This window comes from Eutrigla gurnardus, assembly GCF_963514095.1.
Source record: "Eutrigla gurnardus genome assembly, chromosome: 15".
NCBI classification, from domain to species: domain Eukaryota; kingdom Metazoa; phylum Chordata; class Actinopteri; order Perciformes; family Triglidae; genus Eutrigla; species Eutrigla gurnardus.
This window is the reverse complement of record NC_139938.1, coordinates 19,271,088-19,292,180: the sequence shown is the minus strand read 5'-3', so window position 1 is coordinate 19,292,180 and position 21,093 is coordinate 19,271,088. Positions and strand designations below refer to the sequence as shown.

Below are 21,093 nucleotides of genomic sequence, written 5' to 3'. Positions count from 1 at the left end.
CAATCACAGGTTTTCTATTCTACTTGTGAATTATTATTTTAAACAATGAAATTTGAATACTTTCTCACTTTGTGTGAAGGAAATCTAAACTCAAATGACGCTGCAGTTATTTTGCATATTTTTCCCCATTCTAAAACAGGTTTCCCAAGCAACGGTTGACGAGGGGAAGAGCTTTTATCTTCTGTGGTGCTAATAACCGAAGCACATTATTGCTTTGTACAGACTACGAAAATTCATCACTTTTTTGGTACAATTTTTACCGAATAAGTACAAAAACCCCACTAAGGCTATACTGTCAATAAAATATTTATTACATTTTAATTTCAGCACAACTTTAATATACTTTGTATTGTTTTATACTGCATCTTTTTTAAGATTTATTTAATTTTGAGGCAGTGCATCAGATCATTCTTTTTTTTGGCGAAGCTCCCCTCGTTTATGACATTTACGCTAAAGTGCAGCTATTGTGTGTGTTGACAAAAGGGAAGAGGACGGTGTGTCTCTCTGTAAATGGCCCGTGTCGGCTGTAGTATTCATCCCACACATTATCACAGGAACCGCAGGGTGTCTGAGTGTGTGTGTGTGTGTGTGTGTGTGTGTGTGTGTGTGTGTGTGTGTGTGTGTGTGTGTGTGTGTGTGTGTGTGTCCCGTACTGGAGAGAGGAGCTCATTGAGCACCATGTTGTTAGCTGTAATAAGGTCCGTCTGCACACGTAGTGGCAAAAAAAAATGGACTTGGATGCTGCAGCAGCAGGAAATGTGATTTCATAAATGCATGCATCCCCTCCCACACTTGGCCAGAAGATCATGAATATGATACGTGGGTGCGTTCGGGACAGATGGTCTTTTTTTTTTTCACGATTCACCAATTTGCCTCAATAACTCATTAAAGCTGTAAAACGTTTCGTACCGTAGATCGGTATGTAGAGAGAGTGAAGATGGAAAATAACAAACTGGAAATATCTTTATTTTGATTGTTGTTGTTTTTAAACTGTCTTTTCCAAATAAAGAAGGTGATGCCTCAGCTTTTCAGTGTTGAATCTCACTCTCACCCTTGTACCTGTCCTGTGTGTGTTTAGGAGCTGTGTGAGGACCCTCACCTGTTTGTGGACGGCATCAGCGCTCACGATTTACATCAGGGACAGCTGGGAAACTGCTGGTTCGTGGCGGCGTGCTCCAGTCTGGCCTCTAGAGAGTCTCTGTGGCAAAAAGTAAGTCGTCTAAATGTCTCTAAATGTTTGTCTAATGTGTATTTCTTCCTCTTTCTTTGCCTCGACTGTATTTTTGAGCACCAGAACACACACATATATAGGAGTCTTAGTTGTCAGGGTTATTCAGAAATGATCTTTGGCATCCATCTTGACAGGAAACAGTGATTACAGGTTTAATGGGATTTGAAACAAGAAGCCTGTTGTAGTGCGGAGCTGCTTGCGCTTCCACGGCACCGTCCCTCCGTTTCCTTTGTTTGTCTCATCGAACAAACACACGCATCATCTCCATAACTCCATATCAAATGAGCAGCATGTTTGCTGCTTAAATCCCTTTTTTCCCTACATCTGAGGATCTTATTACATATTTCTGTTATGATTTTATTATAATTCCTTGTCATTTGCTATCTAGACGAGAGCAACGCTGCTTGAGGCTGTAAGTCAGTTTTATACATACAGCCAGATATCACAAATTTACCTCGAGGGGCTTTACAATCTGTGCAGAATATGACACCCTCTGTCCTTTGATCTTCAATTCAGTTCAAGGAAAAAAACTTTCAAATTAATAATTCTGGAGAAGAGGCAACAGTAACAGATCAACATAATAGACATTACAGTGTAAACAATCAAGACGACAACATTAAAGATATAAAGGTGTAGATGATGAGGAATGTGGATCAGGGGGATGTGGAGCCGTTTCAGGCCTCTCCACCTGTAGCACATGAGTCACACTAATAGGCTAATGAAACGGTCCACCTGTAGCACATGAGTCACACTAATAGGGGAATGAAACGGTCCACCTGTAGCACATGAGTCATACTAAAAGGGGAATGAAACGTCTCCACCTGTAGCACATGAGTCACAGATAGGAGAATGAAACGTCTCCACCTGTAGCACATGAGTCACAGATAGGAGAATGAAACGTCTCTACCTGTAGCACATGAGTCACAGATAGGAGAATGAAACGTCTCCACCTGTAGCACATGAGTCACAGATAGGAGAATGAAGCTTCTCCACCTGTAGCACATGAGTCACACTAATAGGGGAATTAAACGGTCCACCTGTAGCACATGAGTCACAGATAGGAGAATGAAACGTCTCCACCTGTAGCACATGAGTCACAGATAGGAGAATGAAACGGTCCACCTGTAGCACATGAGTCACAGATAGGGGAATGAAACGTCTCCACCTGTAGCACATGAGTCACACAGAGAGGAGAATGAAACGTCTCCACCTGTAGCACATGAGTCACACAGAGAGGAGAATGAAACGAACGAGGGAGAGAGAGACAAGAGGATAAAACCGAATCTCCTCTCGGTGAGAGACGATGATCAGATGAGACGGGAGACAAACTGTGGCCAAACTGTCCGTCCTTCAGTTCAACCTTTCGTTTGGGCTTCCAAGGCGATGTGTTGATACCGAGAGTCAGACGCACTAACTCAGAGTGCTGTTGGCTCTACTTACTGTAAAACTGAGTTGTGCTTTTATTCTAAATTAAAAAAGACCGTGGAGAAATCGAAATGGGGGGAAAACAGCTTAGCTAATAGCGTCATGCCATCGGTTTGTAGTTCGGCCCACAGCTTTAGTTTGTTGGGAAGCCTGTTTGTTAAAGCAGCCTTTGTCTCCTGTGTCGTTGGCCAGCGGCGTTCTTATTTCCGATGAAAGCAAAACAAGTGATGGTCCAACTCTCACAGGAGAAGATCGCGTTCCCCATCGAGACCCGAGTGCTGCTGCTTCAAAACATTGTTATTTTGTGTTGCTTATGTACGTGTTAATTACCGAGGAAAAGTGCCTTTTATTAGCAGCTAATCTTAGAACCATGCACTTAATATATATATAATATCATATATATATTTGTTATCTTAATTAAAAGATGACCATAGGGCTAATTTCCGCCAAAGGGAGTCCATATTTTTAGCTGTAAGTGTGAGCGTTTGTTTCTATGATGACAGACTGGAGAGTCGGCTCAGGTGGCAGGTTAGTTACATGCTTTCTACCAACGAGAAGCGAGTCTAATACCTCCTGACATCTCAGTTATTTTCTTTTCTCTCACACCTCATCTGACACCGACTTCCCATTCACCCCCCCCTTCACCAAGAGGAGGAGGAGGAGGCTGAGAGATGAAATCCACATGCCTCCCCTCTCCCTCTTGTTTGTCAGGGTCACCATGCACCCCCCCCCCCCCCCCCCCCCCCCCCGTCCACTGGGGAATATACTCAGCACATACACACACTTGTCTCTAGCCATTATCTCGCACGGGACTCATTTTGTAGCCAAACCCCTCCGGGCTGGCTGTTTGTCAAAGAGGGTGAACAACAGAGGACGATCCGTGGTCAGAGTTGGTTAAGAAAATGCAGATACACCTTTTTTCATATATCTATATATATTGGATTTATTTGTATTTAGCTATATTTAACCACATAGGATACATGATCAACAGGTTCAGTAGACGTAGAATGACAAATGAGTGTTGCTTGCAGGAGGTAGGATGAGGAGAGAGTGGAGGCTTATAGGCAGTCAGGTGATGTGATATAGAAGTTCTCTTCTGACGAGGTATCCATCCATACAAAATACAAGTTTATCTTAAAAGTAACTTCCTCAAATACAAGCACAGAAGAAGAAAAAAACAGTCTCAACAGTCCACCGTGAAGGTGATGGAGCAGTCGACGGTCTCGGGGCTGCAGCCGTCGAACGCAAACAGGAAGTACATCACCTTCCTGACCTTGGCCAACTCGGCGATCCTCTCGCCGAACTCGTGCATGTCGGCCTCGTAGCACTGGATGGGCGAGTCGATGGCGTCGCCCGGCGCCCTCCAGAAGACGCCGACGGGCTCCAGCAGCTGGCGGGTCATCAGGTGGGTGAGGTCGGGCGTCCACAGCTGCGAGGTGGCCGTGACGGAGAGGCGTCCCGTCTGGGCCAAGCCCACCGCCCACCGCGAGTACTGGAGGGACTGCTTGGAGAAGTCCAGCCGGTACACGGCCTCGTTGGGCTGCAGCAGGCGCTCGCCGTCCTGCCTCTTCTGGCCGCGCTGCTGCAGGGACTGAACCCGCAGGCGCATCACCTCCGTCAGCTGCGTGTCCGGCCGGAAGGGCAGCTCCAACTCCGTAGACATGCTTGGACGAGGCACACGGCAGCTGACAGGCTGGGAGGTCTGTGATTTAACGGGCAGCTACGTGGAAACCAAGCGCTTCACTTCTCCGCCTGCCTGCCTGCCTCCTCCGCCTTCTATCCAGTCACCGACTCTGTGCTGCTGCACTCTGCCCTCCATGGAAGAGGGCAGGTCTCGCACAGACGTAGGCATTTGTAAAACTGCTAGGCAACAAGATCTAATGACATATGCAGCCCCGGCACCGGGGGGTTTAGCCCTGAGGGAACCTTGCTTGTTGCTGTTTGTCACACGGTTGTTTGTCTCGGCTCTAATACCTGACATGAAGCTCCGTATCACCTGGAAGCTTGCAGGAGCAGCTTTCTATGTGAACAAGTAGCCCCCCTTTTTCAGTGCTGGTGCTGGACTCAGGATCAGTCGAGAGAGAGGAGGAAGGAGTGAAGGAGAAGCCTCTTTATTCCCCCGGGTGTGTGAATCGAGTGGAGGTGTGGAAAGTGTGAATGCCTCTGCGTCCATGCAGTGAATCGTAATCGGGAGTTGATTTTACTGTGATCCTTCACCTCATTTCTCTCATTTCTCTACCTCACCAACTAAAGTCTGCTATCTGCCGGGCTAAACCATGTCAGCAGCCTTAAAGCTCCTGTGAAAACCTTATTCTTGTACATTTAAAATGTACTGGAGTGACTCGGTACTGAAAAGATGGAGCTCTTTGATGTTCTAGACTCTTGCAGTCAGATTTCAAAAGGGCTTTTATTACTTCTTGAAAAAGAAGCCATATGCAGGAGTACAGAAAATTGACGATGTGATGTATTGAGATTCGTTGACTCGTAATGGAATGGTGAGGCCAGGGAAGATTCACACCTCTGGTGTCGACAGACAGCCAAAGGTGCCTTCTGGGTAGTTGTCAGGTCACTTTAACCACCCGAGTCCAGTCGCCGTGTAGCCCCGCTTGGCCCCTCCCCTCCCCGTCAGAAACCTGAGATAGCCTTCGCCAGAGAAAGACCTCCTCCCCTCTTTAAAGGAGCTGTTGCTGCTCCGCAGAGCGAACCCTCCGGAGAGGCCGGATTCTCTCCGTCAGCGTGAGTGTCACGTCCCGGAGAGACGTTTGACAGGGACTGCTGTTCAGTTAGCGCACCTTGACATCTCCGAGGACTCCCGGCTGGAACGCTGTCACTTAATTCATGCGTGGTGTCGCTCAGCGCGTCATTTGTTTGTTTTATTATTGCGTGCTTTATTCCTACGGCTGGGTTCAACAGTGGGAACGTGGGAGAGCAACAATCACGTTGTGTGTTTCCTGAGAAATTTCATGTTTTTGTTTAGTTGAATAATTCAAAAATAGGTTTTACAAACCTAACTGTTGGATGGAAAACCAACCATACGGAGAGCCACAAAGGAATAAATAAATAACGGCTACAAAAGAAAACGTTTTTCTCCAGCATTCAAACACAAACTGCTCTGCTTTAAACTGACAAACACAATGAAACATCTACGCCTGGTTTGTGCTCCTCACTTTTAAATCCTCAGCGCCTCAATGTGTGAAAACAATACATTTTAAACCTGTGTGTGCCTCCGCATTGACAACATCAATGTAGGTGAGCGTTTAAGTGGAACAATGACATGGATCAGGGAACTAGATGGGTCAGATTTGCTGGAGGTGGCGGGATCTCAGGGACCGGAGTCACAGCGGTTTTGATAATACAGAAATAAAACGATGTAGGGAGGTCACAACTACAGTCGAAATATGGCTTTTACCTCGGGAAGGTCGAACCCCCCGTTGGTTTGTGTGTTTCTTTAGATAACAAAGACTCTTTACACATTTTCTATCCCACAAAGGAAAGACATGACTGGAATACAAACTAAATGCTTTGGAGTCGGAGATTTCTCTGCACAATATGCTTCGTATTTCTCTGTACTTACTTTTTTTTTTTTTTTTTTTTTGCAGCCAATTGTTGATTTCTGTTCCCTGTGTATGTTTATAGATTGTGTGTGAATATGTTGTTTGTAATCATAACCACAGTTCACAAAATGGAAGCTGGGTTACAGAGGTTTCACACAAATGGTAAATGGTAAACACACACATACACACACACACACACACACACACACACACTACAGTTCTAACCTCTCACCCATGTCCTATTACAGCTGGATTTATGACTGGGAGAGCCGAGGTGATAAATTTGTCTGCATCAGCAGACATGAGGGTTCGCTGTCTCGCTCGCCGACTCCACCACGACATTATATTTATGCTTTGTTTGGTTTTTCACCTGCCCCCTCCTCCTCCTCCTCCTCCTCCTCCTCCGCTCCTCTTCCTCCAGGTCATCCCCGACTGGAAGGAGCAGGAGTGGGACACGGAGAAGCCGGAGTCGTACGCCGGCATTTTCCACTTCCGCTTCTGGCGCTTCGGCGAGTGGGTGGACGTGGTGATCGACGACCGGCTACCGACAGTGGACAACCAGCTGGTCTACTGCCACTCCAACGACAGCAACGAGTTCTGGAGCGCCCTGGTGGAGAAGGCCTACGCCAAGTTAGTATCAATGCCAGCAGATATGCAAATCCAGAAAAGCTTCATTATTGGAATGAATTCATTTCAACAAAAAAAAACTGTGAGAATCACTGATCCTGCTTTTGGTTTTTGAAGGATTAAATAGAAAGCTGATTTAATCTAGTATCAAAATGATTGTTTCTCTTTCTTCCACAATTTTTCTTCCACAATTCCACCCCTCTACTCTCAGGGTTTATGGCATCTACGAGGCTCTGGACGGGGGAAACACCGCCGACGCCCTGGTGGACTTCACAGGAGGGGTTTCAGAGCCCGTGGACCTGCTGGAGGGTCAGATGGCAACGGACGAGGTGGCCCGAAACCAGCTGTTTGAGAGAGTCCTCAAAGTCCACAACAGAGACGGTCTCATCAGCTGCTCCATCAGGGTGAGCTTCACATCGCTTCGCTAACATTTGCTAACAAGCAAATTAACGCAAAGTACAGCCGAGCCTGATGGAAACGTCATCAGCTTTGCAGCTGTTTGCTCGGATGAATATTCACTCCCCGAGGAGAACATGCATGAGGATGAGGATGCTTCTTCCTGGTCTCTGAAATCGGCCCTAATCCACCACCCCAGACCCCCCCCTCTCGTGCCCCAGAGCTCTTTAATAATTAGAGCCCAGGGATGAAAGTCTGTGTGTTGACTTTGTGCAGCCACTCGCCGCCGATGTCTCGCAGCAAACATAACGTGCTTTTCTTTTTTTTTTGTACCAAATCTCTGCATAAAAATCCTCTCTGCAGCTTTTTCAAAGGCTCTTCAAAGCAGAGCAGCTATTTGTCTGAGATTACGTGAGGTACCTACAAATGACGAGCGCTCCTTATTTGTCCATTTGGATAATGTTGTGCATGCCTTTTTTCATTTTCCAAAATATATGCACAAAGCCTGGGTGCTGGTTTAGGTACTTCTCACATGGATGCACTCTCCATGCCAGGATAAGACAGGCTCACAGCACAGTATCCTGTATGTGAATTCTTAGTCGGAGGCACCCCTAGAAATTACCCATATTGATTGTTTTTGATCACAACTCAAAAAAAGGTTGAAGCGACAAAACACAAAGTTCACTTTAGTGTCAATATGAATTCTCAGTTATTGTCCGTGTGTTTCTAAATAATGCTTCAGGATTCAAGAAATCCTGAACTTGAGTTCTTTTTCTGGACTTTAGACAACAAGAGCACGCTGTGTTTATGGATAAGACTTGACCCTCCGTCTCATGTCAATCTTATTATTCCCTAACGTCCCACTCAAGCAACAACTTATTCACAATCCCTTATTGGGATTCAGAGTCACACGTGGTTCCAATTTTTAAATGAGATGCCTCTTTTATATGCATGAGGTTTTTTTTTGTTGTTGTTTTTTTTTTTTTCTATTTTTCAACTGCAAGAGTAATGAGACCTCAGAGATCATATATAACCAGTTCCATACAAAAGTGCATGTTCCACCTTTTTTTTTTTTTTTTTTTCATAAATTATTATTCTTGTGATGCATGAGGCTTGAATGAACTCAGCTAATAAGCTGCAACAGCTCCTCCGTTTCGTACTCTCCGGCTCTCCGTTCCCGTAAAGGTCAGCACAGGTCAACGCGGCTTGCAACTAGTCAAATGTACAAATTTGCATGTGGTTTCCAGCAAACAATTCATCAATCACACCAACATAGTTTTCCTCCAATAAGAGATTATTATCGACATTTCAGATGCTTTAAAGAATAAACTGTTGGTTTGTGATACTCTGACTGCACCATGTCCCAGATCTAAGCAATTACTTTAGTGAATAGAATGCTATTTGGCTAAAACTACAAAAATAACAACTGCATTGTAATAAAACTGGATTATTTTGTTAAAGGCTTGAGTCTGACTGGGGATCTATATTGCATCTCGCTCTTTGAATTCCTGTCACGTCTCTGCTGTTTGCAATAAAGGAACAAAAATCTGTTTTTTCGGTTCCCAGACAAACAGAAGCAGAACTTTTTGTGCCGTTTCCACAGAAAAACTGCAACAGCGTCCCTGTGGGACTTTTTAACAAACACCTACCCGTTTGAAACATCCCTGGAAACTGTGCCAGCCTCCTAAATATTAATATTTATAGAGATCCACAAAAGAATCGACTACTGAACCTGCTCTGTTTTCACCCCGTTTCCCAGGCGACCACGGTAGAGGACATGGAGGCGCGGCTGGACTGCGGCCTGGTCAAAGGTCACGCCTACGCCGTCACAGACGTGCGGAAGGTGCGGCTCGGCCACGGACTGCTGGCCTTCTTCAAGTCGGAGAAGCTGCACATGATCCGCATGAGGAACCCCTGGGGAGAAAAGGAGTGGAGCGGCCCCTGGAGCGACAGGTCAGTTAACATCGCTGCCCCCTGGAGGCGTGGATGAACTGCTGCAGCTCGTCATATCATGTCTCATCGAGCCCGTTTGCCCTTCTGAAAAAGATATAATCCCTGCTCAGCTGTTTGCATGGCTGATGAAAAGGTGTATTACACTAATATTGGTTGAACATGCAGCCGTGCATCCTCGAATTAAAGTAAAATGCCCTCTTAAATACCTGAAATATCCCTCCTTTTCCAACGTGGGTGGACCCTCGTTCCCATCGTTATGCAAATTTGGCAAATCTGTTCGACAAACTACTCTTTTTAAGAACTGATGCAGACCGAGCTGACAAGACAAAGTGTCACAAACTGCTGTAAAAACTCCATTTGAGACGCGTTTATCCGATCGCACTCTCTTCGTGTTCAAAGAAAACTCCTAAAGCCAGAATAATATTGTCACGTATCTTAATCTGAAAATTCTTTATCCGGCATTAAGGTTTAATTCCGAATATTCTTTGTTTGCGTGACCTGTAATTGTTCTGTTACACTCCGAATAATAGTGGAACATCAACGTGCATGGAAGTGAAGCAGAGGAGAGTATTTGTCCTTTAAGCGTTGAAGCACTCTGGTCTCTAAGAAGTCGCTGGTGATAAAGGATGCAAACAAACAACAAACGACCGAACGAAGAAAAAACTCATACAGAGTAGCCGACGACGTGGACGAGAACGCTCCACAATGTCACGATGACAAATGAAGACGCAATCAAGGTAATGGGGCCACAAGGCAAAGACGTCTGAGTGAATTCAGCCCCGTTGATGCATTGCTTGTTTGTAGGGAATAATAACAAACAGTGCAGCTCCGATGCTGCCTGTTAGGCTGCCTGAACCTTCAAAACATGTAGTTGAATGAAAACGTGTTTCTCTCCGGAAAAGAAGGATTCCTCCCAGTTTTACGACTTTAATCCTACTCTTCCCACGTCGAGAGGCGATGCTGAGATGGAGAAGACATCTCTCCGTCTTTGCGTTGTTGGCGTACGGACTCTGTGAAACAAACAGGGGAGGTGGTAAAGCCCGATGATCATAATGGGAGCGTGAATTATTGATGAGGGCTCGAACAGAAAGAGAGAGAAAGATGTTATTAAAGCGACGCGAGCCGTCTGTCTTCTTTCTCAATCACTCGCTCGCTGAATAATTTATTCATGGTTTGATTTAAAAACAAAGAAAAAACAAAAACTTGCTACTGTAAACGGAGTCTGACAGACTGTGGAGATGCATGTCTGTGAATCATAAACACGGAGCTAATGTGTCGTGTAAGGAGGCTGTTTCCCCTGAGCGGTGGAAGCAGAATGGACCTGGATGTTCAGGAATGATTCACACTCGACAAACACACACATTCAACCGACTCGTAAACATAACAGCACCCGCGGGGGCCAGACGGGCATGCATCATTTATACACCTACCGAGCACATTCATGATGTTGTCATCATTAAAAGATTCACATCTGAACGTCCCACCGTTCATACATTCAAATACAGGCAACGCTTTAAAATCAAGGGTCATGTAATGACTGTTAATTAACAGGTTATAAGGTCTTTATAAGCCCTTATGAGATGTTTATTAACATGATTATTACATTTTAAATAACGTCATTCTTCTTCCACTAAATGCATTCGACTGTATCAGTTAGGCTTACTTTGTTCGTTCAGATACTTACAAAATATAAATGTACTTTTAAACTATAATGTATTATTTATATTCTATGACATAGCTCCACATTTACCAGCAGCAGCATTAAAGTGATGGAACACATTATAGCATAAATAATTATAATCCAATATAGGCCTACCATAAATATATAATTTGAATTGGGCCATTCTACATAATGAGTACACTTTCACTTGTGGTACTTTAAGTGTACATGATGTACTTTTACTTCGAATGCAGAACTTGAGTATTTTTACACTGTCCTCGGTTGAAGTTTCTTAGTTGTTTGTAATTCTGTTATAATAATGTATAACTTCCTTTTTATGTCTTTGAAAGCTTTTTCGTAGACTTGCTTTGTTTTTTTAATCTTTATTAAGATTGATAAATACTTTATTATATGCGTTTATTAGCAGTTGACTATGCTTTTTGCAGCTACCAGACCTAAAGTTATCACAATGTTGTATTAAGATCTTAATAATTATTACTTAATAAATGTGTTGGTCTATAAATGTTAACAAACGTCATATAAGTTCTTATTAATGTCTGATGATCGAACAATAAACGTGTTTATGATGCCATCATTAACATTTACATCTCGTTAAAACATACGAATGTTAAATAAGCTACTTTGCCGTGTGTGTGTGTGTGTGTGTGTGTGTGTGTGTGTGTGTGTGTGTGTGTGTGTGTGTGTGTGTGTGTGTGTGTGTGTGTGTGTGTGTGTGTGTCTGTGTGTGTGTGTGTGTCTGTGTGTGTGTGTGTGTGTGTGTGTGTGTCCGTGCGTGTGTGTGTGTGTGTGTGTGTGTGTGTGTGTGTCTGTGTGTGTGTGTGTCTGTGTGTCTGTGTGTGTGTGTGTGTGTGTGTGTGTGTGTGTCCGTGTGTGTGTGTGTGTGTGTGTGTGCAGCTCGGAGGAGTGGAACAAGGTGAGCAAGAGTGAGAGAGAGAAGCTCGGCGTCACGGTGCAGGACGACGGCGAGTTCTGGTGAGTAATTTATTTATTTGTGTTGTTATTTATTTCAGATCCATCTGTCGCGGCGGCGCTGGCACGGTTCCAACTTATTTGAACGATGACATGTCCGTTGTCTGATTGGTTGGTTAATAAAGTCCTGGTTGGGGATTGGATAGCGATGAGCCCACATCAACCACCCAAATGAATTATTTTCTCACATTTAGAGAACCGCAGCTGCATGAACTTTTCTCTCCCCCTTCACTTTCTCGAACGCCGTTGCTTTTTAAATTATATATATTGTATTGATGTCGAGTGGAAAAGACTACTTCAGTCATTGCTAACGTTTCCATTTCAGCAGTGGTAAGATTTTAGCTTCAGAGAGCCGAGCAGCAACACTCTCTGCTGTTCTCGTTTTTAGAGAATGTAATTAATATTTTTTCTCATTAGTGATGTATGTTTTTAATCTACCCACAACTCATCTGCTATTAATCATGACCCAAGCTGCATGGATATATCTGCATATCTTGGGTTTAACATACTTTTAAAGGAGTAACATTTATATTTTTTGAAAACCTCTCCTTCCTTTATTCAAGATTCCTTCCAAAAACTGGATTTTACAGATAACATTTGAACACATCATGATAATTTACCTTCACCCAACATGTAATCTTGTTACATGTCAGTGCCGACAAAAAGAAATCCCAGTTTCCCTTTAACACGTAACCCCTTTTCTTTGTTCCTGATTTCATTTCATTTCCTCTATTTTTGAAGGTCTTCTTCTTTCGAGCTTTTCCCCCCTTCTAGTCGGTATCCACTCTCTCTTCTCTCCTCCTCTCCTTTTCATGCCCTCCCGCAGGATGACGTTCGACGACTTCTGCCAGTACTTCACCGACCTCATCCTGTGCCGCCTCATCAACACCTCCTACCTGAGCATCCACAAGACCTGGGAGGAGGAGGTGATGCGGGGCTCCTGGGTCCACCGCCAGGATCCTCTCCGCAACCGCTCCGGCGGCTGCATCAATCACAAGGCCACCTTCCTGCAGAACCCTCAGGTGAGTGGGAGTTCATGAGCATGTGATGGAGAGATGTGTGAGCACTGCTGGATGATACGGTCCCTCCCCCCTCCTCTTTTCTCAGTACGTGTTTGATGTGAAGAAGGTGGAGGACGAGGTGCTGATCTGCTTACAGCAGAAAGAAAAGAGAGCCACACCCAAAGTGGGCAAAGGGGAAAACCTTGCCATCGGCTTTGATATCCACCGGGTAGAAACACACGCAAAATACCACAAACAGCAGCTGACGAGCTCCTCCAGGTGGACTCATGTCTGCTGTCATGTCTTCCTCCTCCTGCAGGTGGAGCTCAACCGTAAGTACCGTATGCACTCGGCCCAGCAGAAAGTAGCGGGCTCCATCTACATCAACTCGCGCTGCGTCTTCCTCAGGAAGGAGCTGAAGGAGGGCCGCTACGTCATCATTCCCACGACCTTCGACCCCAAGCAGCAGGGCGACTTCCTGCTCCGCGTCTTCACTGATGTGCCTTCAGACTGCAAGTAAATCTGATATCTTTACCACTGAAACACATAACGTAACTCTCGGACTGTTTTCCTTCCTTTCAAACTCTTAAAGAGCGGCCGGAAGTCAAGCAGTCCAGTTGGTTATAACACGTGTTGTAACGATGGCGTTCTCTCTCCAGAGAGCTGACCCTGGACGAGCCTCCTCAGACCTGTTGGACGGGGATGTGTGGCTACCCTCAGCTAGTCACTCAGGTCCATGTACTGAACGCTGAGGGTCTGCAGGGTCAGGACTCCAATGGAGGTAGGACCGAGACTCAACGTCGTGTTCTGCATGTCGACGAGCATGTTTCCTGTTGTAAAAACTCCTGTAAAACTTCCACAGAGCATCGCTGCCTCCATCCCAGTAAGGAAAGACTTCTGAGCAAAGCACGAGGTACCACAGCGCCATCTGCTGGAAATGTAGCTGCTTATTTAGTTCTAGGCTGCTGCAGTGTACGGTCCTTACTCGCATCAGTCACCTTTAAAGCCAACATGTGTGGATTTTTCATGTTTTTTAAATTAAATATGATAAAAATTAGACAATTCTGGTAAAAAAAATCTGCAGTCCGGTCAGATCCTCCTGGTAAATACTGCCGGTGTCCACCAGATGGCACTAAAGTCCAAAGTTCTGATCCTCCACATAGTGGCTTTAGATGTACTGAGGGCAGCAGTGGTGGAAGAAGTACTCAAATCCTTTCCTTCAATAAAAGTACATCATTAAAAAAAATACTCCAATAATAGTAAAAGTACTTTATTTTAAATCCTACTTCAGTAAAAGTAGTAGGACAAACATGTGAGGAACCATACGTGTAATCTTAAACAGTTTGTTACATAAAAAAATCATAAAAAATTATTAAAAAATTGATAATAATAATTAAAAAAAATTAAGACATGTATATGTATGTATTAAAACAAGAAAAAATATGTTAGTTTTGATAATAAGAATAATTTTATTTGAAGCTCATTTTATGTTTTTTGTAAAAAATACTTGCAAAGTTACTGCAGCTGTCAGATAAATATGGTGTTAAAATGTACTATATTTATCTCTGTAGAAGCATAAAATAATACAAAATGCATACCTCAAAACTGTACTTAAAAACAGTTCTTGAGGGAATATTGTCTCCACCGCTGGTCACTGACACTTTGTTCTCTCTATGAACAACATTTCAGTCGTCAGACGTCCATCCGGTGAAATTATTGAAGACAAACAAACCACAGAAACATAAACAGAAAACGCCTGTCGGAGGATTGGCTGCACCTCGGTGTCATCTGTCATATTAACGTCGATGAGCTCTTTTTATAATTAACACAACGACGTACTGATCACCTCCACTTGTAAACAATAAGATAAAACTACACTATAAGAACTGAAGTGATGAAGTGTGATTTGGGTGTTGGTTTGATCACACAGCCGTCTGTAAGACTTTGGAGGAGTTAACATCAGAGGAACTGTTGTATACCTTCACTTCAAGCTAGTTCCAGTCTGTGATGAACACCGACTGATCTGGGATCCGTTTGGCATCGTGAGCATCTAGAGCTCAAAGACAAAACTGCTTTTCTTTGGTGTATGAAAGTAAATTCAAACAAAGAAGCAACTATTCTAAAAAATAATTTCTAATATGAATCACTAAGACTCGATGGTGGCAGAGCGATTGTGAAGTAAGCAATCATACAGTGCAATGTTTTGGGAATAAACTCTTCACCTCCAGATCTAATCTGTTGTGGAACGATTGACCACTTCTTTTTTCCGTCTTCAGCCGTGGATCCGTACGTGATCATCACCTGTGAAGGAGAGAGGGTCCGCTCGCCCGTTGACAAGGACACACGGTGCCCGAACTTCGACATCAAAGGCCTCTTCTACCGCAAAAAGCCCAAAGAAGGCATCCACATCGAGGTGAGCTGTCGCTCTCTGCCGCCGTCCCACTACGGGATTTATCTCACACTCACGAGAGCCGCGACCCAAACGTAGCAGCTCCAGTCCTGTTTTCCACAAGAAAAAAGCAACCAACAGTTTAAAACTAGGGAATCTTTGGGTGTCTCACGATTCGTTTCCAATTCCTGAGGTCGTTGCTGTGTTTTATCACAAAGTTCTAGCCCTGCAAACTCCAACCCTTAATGTCCTGACTCTATTGAAAGCACTTCCCCTGCTTCAGGACTCTTATTGCACCTCCAACCATCCGACAGGAACTAATGTAATCCTCAGCTCCTCCAGTCAAAACGCAGGTTACGGTCCTCTCCTGAAAGCACATTATAATAATCATAATTCTGGGCTGTCTTCGTTCCGGCGTGTTGAATCACTCATTTTCATACACATTTTTTAAACATTTTTTTATTACGCCATATTCATATCTCACCTGCCTTAATTATCGTTGTGTGGAGCTGCGAAAATGAATTTCACCGAACATCCATCACCAATCAATTACAGGCTTGATTTTAGGCTCAGTATCGGGCGATACATGAAAGCCGGTGTAAATTATTGTTGATAATACGATATTGCATTTGCTCAATCAGACCTGTGAAATTGCTTCTGCTGCTCTGCAGACGAGCTTTAATAAGGACGCACTGATCCATAGAAACAGAAACGGAGCAGAGAGGATATACTGTTGTTGTGATGTGTGCATAATCTGCACGTAGTGGATCCTTTATTTATTTAATTTTATTTAATTTTATTTATTTTATTTATTTTATTTATTTTATTTATTTTATTTATTTTATTTATTTTATTTTATTTTATTTATTATTATTTTTATATTTATTTTATTTATTTCATTTGTTTCATTCATTTTATTTATTATTCTTTTTATATTTATTCATGTATTTCATTTGTTTCATTCATTTTATTTATTAATGTTATTTATCTCAAGCATTCAACATACTGTAAAAGAAAAGAAATACATAAAAAAAACATTACATTCTTAAAGCTATAAACCTGCTGACAATCCCTATTTTTACTAAATGTATCTGTAATCTGATTACATCTTTACCCCCTGTAACTGTAATGGAATACAGACATTTTTTTATCCTCATTGTGTAACGTCGTTTCATGTATTCTGTTACTGACTGAACGTTAAAATGCACTTATAGCAGATGCAAAAAGTTTATTTTAAACTGTGTTTAAAAAGCTCACAATGTAATCCTGATCGCTTCAAGGTTCAAGACTCTTTTCTTGTCTTTTCTCCCACTAGTTATTGTTCCTCATGTATCTGTTTTACATTTTATAGTTAATTATCTTTATAATTTTGACTTATTTGCTGTATATCAGCACCTTCTTCGTCTGTGCTTCTTCTACCTCCTATCAAATATTACATTCTGTCTTTTCTGCCGTTCTCTCTTTTCGTGACTGCTTATTGCCTTTTTTTTTGTCTTTTCTCTCCTCCTTCCTTCCCAACCCTCTTCCTTCCTCCTCTCTCGGACCTTTGCCTTCCTCCCTCGAGCGGCCAACAGATCTACAACAAGAACATGATCGTGGACACCTTCCTGGGTCAGGTGATCCTGTTCAGCGACCCCAACGAGCGGCAGGAGCAGCACACGCTTCACCTCCGCGACAAGGGCAGTCGCCAGGACAATGACCTCCCGGGCACGCTCACTGTGCGCCTCATCACCTCCACCACGCTCACCAACATCTGATGCGATCGTTTATATAACTACGACGATCTACGCCCAACCTCCAGCCGTGGCGGGAGCTCACTGTGTCTTTTTCTTCTTCTTCTTCCTGCTGTTTGCGCTCTCTATTATTGTTTCCCTATCTTCTTCTGGTTCGGCATTTAAATTCAGCTTTGTTACAAAAGGTTTTTAAAAGGCCTCTCACGAGATTTCGGGGCGAAAAGATGTCCAAAGACAATATTTGGGGGTTTAATATCTTAAATATCGTCCCGTTATTTAATTGATTCACAAATTTGTTCTCAAAGTCAGATTTTCTCGCCAGAAGAAAACTGAGTTACGATTTAACATATTATTTTAATACAAATCAGTTCATCGGTCTGACCCGAATCCACACAGATGTTTTCTGCATATTGTTACACACACACACACACACACACACACACACATGCAGACATGTCTGCACTCTCCATGCATGTGCCAATGTTTCCAAGGGCTATGCATTGCCTTAAGGTTGAGTCTGTCTCTCCACCTTGAGGTGGCGGGGATGACGTTAAACACTTTTTTTCTTCAAACTGGTCCTCATCAGTCTAATCCTTTTACTTCTCTATACGTACAACCATGACCCCCCCACCTGTTGTTGTTTTTTGTTAGTTTTTTTTGCCGGAGCTTTGGAGTGCATGCAGCACTTTTTAAACTGTGGACTTCACAGAGGAAAAGCCAACAGCAGCTGATACTCTCTCCCTCTTTAACCGAGAGCTTTTTCTGAAATCTTGCCTCCCGTCTTCCATCTTTCCAACCGACGTGTCAAAACTCCCCCAAGATGCTTATCTGCCGGTTTGCTATGGACGATCTCAAAACTGCATGGCTTTAAAAAAAACAAACAAACAAAAAAAACTGAACTCTTTGCCTGTGCTGCCTGCTCTCTGGTCGTAGCTTAGCAACCGGTGCTTTTGATGCGCCCTCCCTCCCCCACCTACCTACCTTTACCCATCCAGCGGAGCGCAACGATTCACCTTGACATAATCAAGTGCTTTATGGGACCAAAGATGAGCCTCTGCTCTCTTAGTCCCTCTTCGGACCGCCCTGGTCTGACCTGGTCTGGCCTGGTCCTGGTCTGGCCCAAGCCTAGCTACAAACCACCACCCCCTGTGCCACATCATCTCTTAAACGGCAACACCACTGCCTGACGCTTCCTCTGAGTTGAGTCTTTAAGGCCCGAAAAACTATGTGACCCCCCCAAGACACAGCAGCTGTGCTTCTGCTGTTGAACAGGTGTGTGTGTGTGTGTGTGTGTGTGTGTGTGTGTGTGTGTGTGTGTGTGTGTGTGTGTGTGTGTGTGTGTGTGTGTGTGTGTGTGTGTGTGCGTAGAAGAGAAACACTGTTTCTGGGGAAAGGTGTGAGCCGAAAGGAAAAACACACACCTTGCACTTTATTTCATTATAAAGAGTGGGGGGGAGCAAAAGAAAAAGACCTTTTATGGGGGAAGAACGAGGCGGCGAGCAGAGAAGGCGTCCTGCCAAACAACCTGTGCCATCGCCTCGGACCCGGCTTTGCATCCGCAGCAGGAAGTCGTGGGATCGGACGTGTTTTCGGGGGGGAAGGATTTCAGACGGCATGTTGAACCGACGCTGGTGCGATGTATATCCGATCTTTCTGGGATGAGCTAAGACATTTTCTTAGGAGGCGTGGCCGTCCCAATCTGAACCTTTTTACGCAACTGGGCTGTTTTGGGACAGAAAAAGCCAGAAAAATACTTAACTAAACTTTTGTGTTATTTCTTTTTTTTTGTTTCAAAAGCGCAACATAATTGATGTACGACGACGTATTAGGGCCACTGTAGGAATTTTTTTTTTTTTTTTTTTTTAAATGGAGCCGAGAGAGGTGGGCAATATTACGAGAAAAAAGTAAGTATGAATGTTAAATTCCGGTTGTTAGCATCGTAATAAATTCACAAATTTGCCACTTCATAAAGTCGCAAATTTGAGAGTTTATTACAATGCTAACAACCGGCATTCATGCTAGCTAAATTCCCATGAATGTACGTTAATTTATTTTTCAAATTAATCCATCCCAATGTGTGACAACGCTTCGTTAAGGTCCTTAGGATGATGATGTTGATGCTTATTGTTGGTTTTATTTATATGAGGCCGAATTGTCATCTTATGGGTGTTTATTGATCGGGCGGTTGGGCTAAGATGCTAGCGGTAGTTTTCACTTGTTGTCATGGCAACGGCAACATCCGGTGTTAGTGGAACTAAGCAACTTGTTAATATTGGCAAAATGTATAAAGTGGCAAATTTGCGACTTTTTTCCCCAGAATGCTGTCCCGCTCTCTCGGTTTTTTTTTTTTTTTTTCTCTACAGTGACCCTAAAACTCCGTCGTATCGATGAGACTTATCATTCCAAGTTTTATTGACTTTTGGGTATGTCTTTTATTTATTTTTTTCATAAGTATAATTAAAAATGTATCTAACAGTCATTATCAAGACGTTTCCTTTGAATGTAAGACAACCAGTTAGTTGGACGAATCTCTTAGTCGCACTATCGAGTCTGTTTTTTTAATCCTCATTTCTTTCAGCGCCTTTTTCCATTACTTGAACTGTCACACATGGCATTGAACTGATCACACACCTTTTTGTGTACAGCATCTTTATAAATGTGTCTTGCATGGGTTATTTTTTCCAATATGTTCATGGCCTTGTATTGTACTGTTCAACTGTTATCAACTATATCTAATCATTTATTTCTATATAAAATGCTAGTTTTCGAGCAGTCCGCATGTCTTACACTTATGCACCTCATGTCAGTGTGATCATATGAACGAGTTTGAAAACATGTATGTCTTGTAATACGGCGATGCATTCATAATGCCTCTAGCATCTGTGAACATTAGCAGCAGTTGTTGACTTCTATTTAGGTGCTATTTATCTTCTCTGTGCTCTTTTTATGTTGTTTGGGACAGAACATGAGCCGAAGACTGAATTTGACAGATGGTGTTAAGAAAACGTGGGCCTGCATCTGGATATCTGTTTTAATTTTAATTTTTTTATTATTGACACGCCATGAGGGTAAAAAGACGATCACTGAGTGTCCTTGTGCAAGGCACTAAACTCCCAACCGCACCAGTGGAGCTTCGTAATAGTCGGCTATTGTAACAGCTTCCAGGTGTGACTGTGTAAACATATTTATGTGAATATGTTTAAAATCAGACTGAAATATGAGAGTTAATGTGAGAGATAATAATTGGTGCCAAAAGTTAAGTTGTTGCTCTGGATTTGGTTGAAACGAAGCTCCCGTTCAGCCTCTTTTGTTTACTGTATCGTTCTGAAGGAAGGAATCCTCAAAAGGTATTTTTCTGTCTGGATGAACAAAATATTTGCTTGCTGCACGATAAAAAACATACATTTTAAATATTGCAAGCAGAGCGGGCAGAACAGGCATCCCAGACGGTTTCCTACACTGTGATATTATCTGTCTGTGTATTGATTATTTTATATTTTGACTTGAACTGGATTCAGTCTCTCCAACATGAGGATAATTAATTTAAAATGTAGTTTTCATTCAATATCAGCACTCAAACACTGTGATGTTATCATATGTGGCGACTCTGCGCTGTCAGTGCAATTTATTTACGACATCTTTTTCTATTCTGTCATCTGTCGTTCGATTGATCGGCTTAAACAAAGTGCAACTGTAATGCTGTTTTGGTTAAATCACAATTTGGCTTAATTTGAAATTTATGTTAATCTCTCTCCATCTATCTAACAATATAATTGAAATAAAATGCAAATATCCAAAATATTTTTTTTAATAATAATACATTTCCTCTGGTGACGAGTCTGGAAAAAAAATTCAACCCATTTCATCAGTAGCTTCCTAATCAAAGAAACAAACAAAAGGTGGGTGGATTGCTAAATTTGATAAATAGTCTAATTGACGTGACATATGCATTTATATTTTCCACAGCAGACCAAATATTTTCTCATCCAGGTGGTTAGAAACGTCTTTGAGGTTCTGTTAAAACGTCCTTGTTGGTTATTTTTCAAATATTAGTTTTCAGAAAACAATGATGCTTATAAGCTCTGTGTTTCATAAGTAAATGTAATCCAATCTTTAAATTACACACAACTTTAA

The 21,093-nt window shown here is 42.9% G+C and overlaps 2 protein-coding genes across 3 annotated transcripts in view; one reads left to right on the top strand and one right to left on the bottom strand.

Annotated features, from left to right (window-relative positions):
- Window positions 1-17,014, top strand: part of capn5b (calpain 5b) — a 31,424-nt gene extending 14,410 nt beyond the window's left edge. The window contains exons 3-14 of one of the 2 annotated variants that reach the window (XM_084029123.1): window positions 1,079-1,210; window positions 6,632-6,840; window positions 7,049-7,241; window positions 8,993-9,186; window positions 11,762-11,839; window positions 12,663-12,858; window positions 12,944-13,066; window positions 13,157-13,353; window positions 13,497-13,618; window positions 13,700-13,750; window positions 15,114-15,250; window positions 16,801-17,014. In XM_084029123.1, the coding sequence (XP_083885249.1) occupies window positions 1,079-1,210; window positions 6,632-6,840; window positions 7,049-7,241; window positions 8,993-9,186; window positions 11,762-11,839; window positions 12,663-12,858; window positions 12,944-13,066; window positions 13,157-13,353; window positions 13,497-13,618; window positions 13,700-13,750; window positions 15,114-15,250; window positions 16,801-16,983 (1,815 nt within the window). In that variant the 3' untranslated portion in view covers window positions 16,984-17,014. The remainder of the gene's footprint in view (window positions 1-1,078; window positions 1,211-6,631; window positions 6,841-7,048; window positions 7,242-8,992; window positions 9,187-11,761; window positions 11,840-12,662; window positions 12,859-12,943; window positions 13,067-13,156; window positions 13,354-13,496; window positions 13,619-13,699; window positions 13,751-15,113; window positions 15,251-16,800) is intronic. The other variant, XM_084029124.1, reaches the window with a different exon arrangement.
- Window positions 3,825-4,351, bottom strand: ompb (olfactory marker protein b). Its single transcript, XM_084029125.1, has one exon. The coding sequence runs from the start codon at window positions 4,317-4,319 to the stop codon at window positions 3,840-3,842; it is 480 nt and encodes a 159-aa protein (XP_083885251.1). The 5' UTR covers window positions 4,320-4,351; the 3' UTR covers window positions 3,825-3,839.
- Window positions 17,015-21,093: the final 4,079 nt, after the last annotated feature.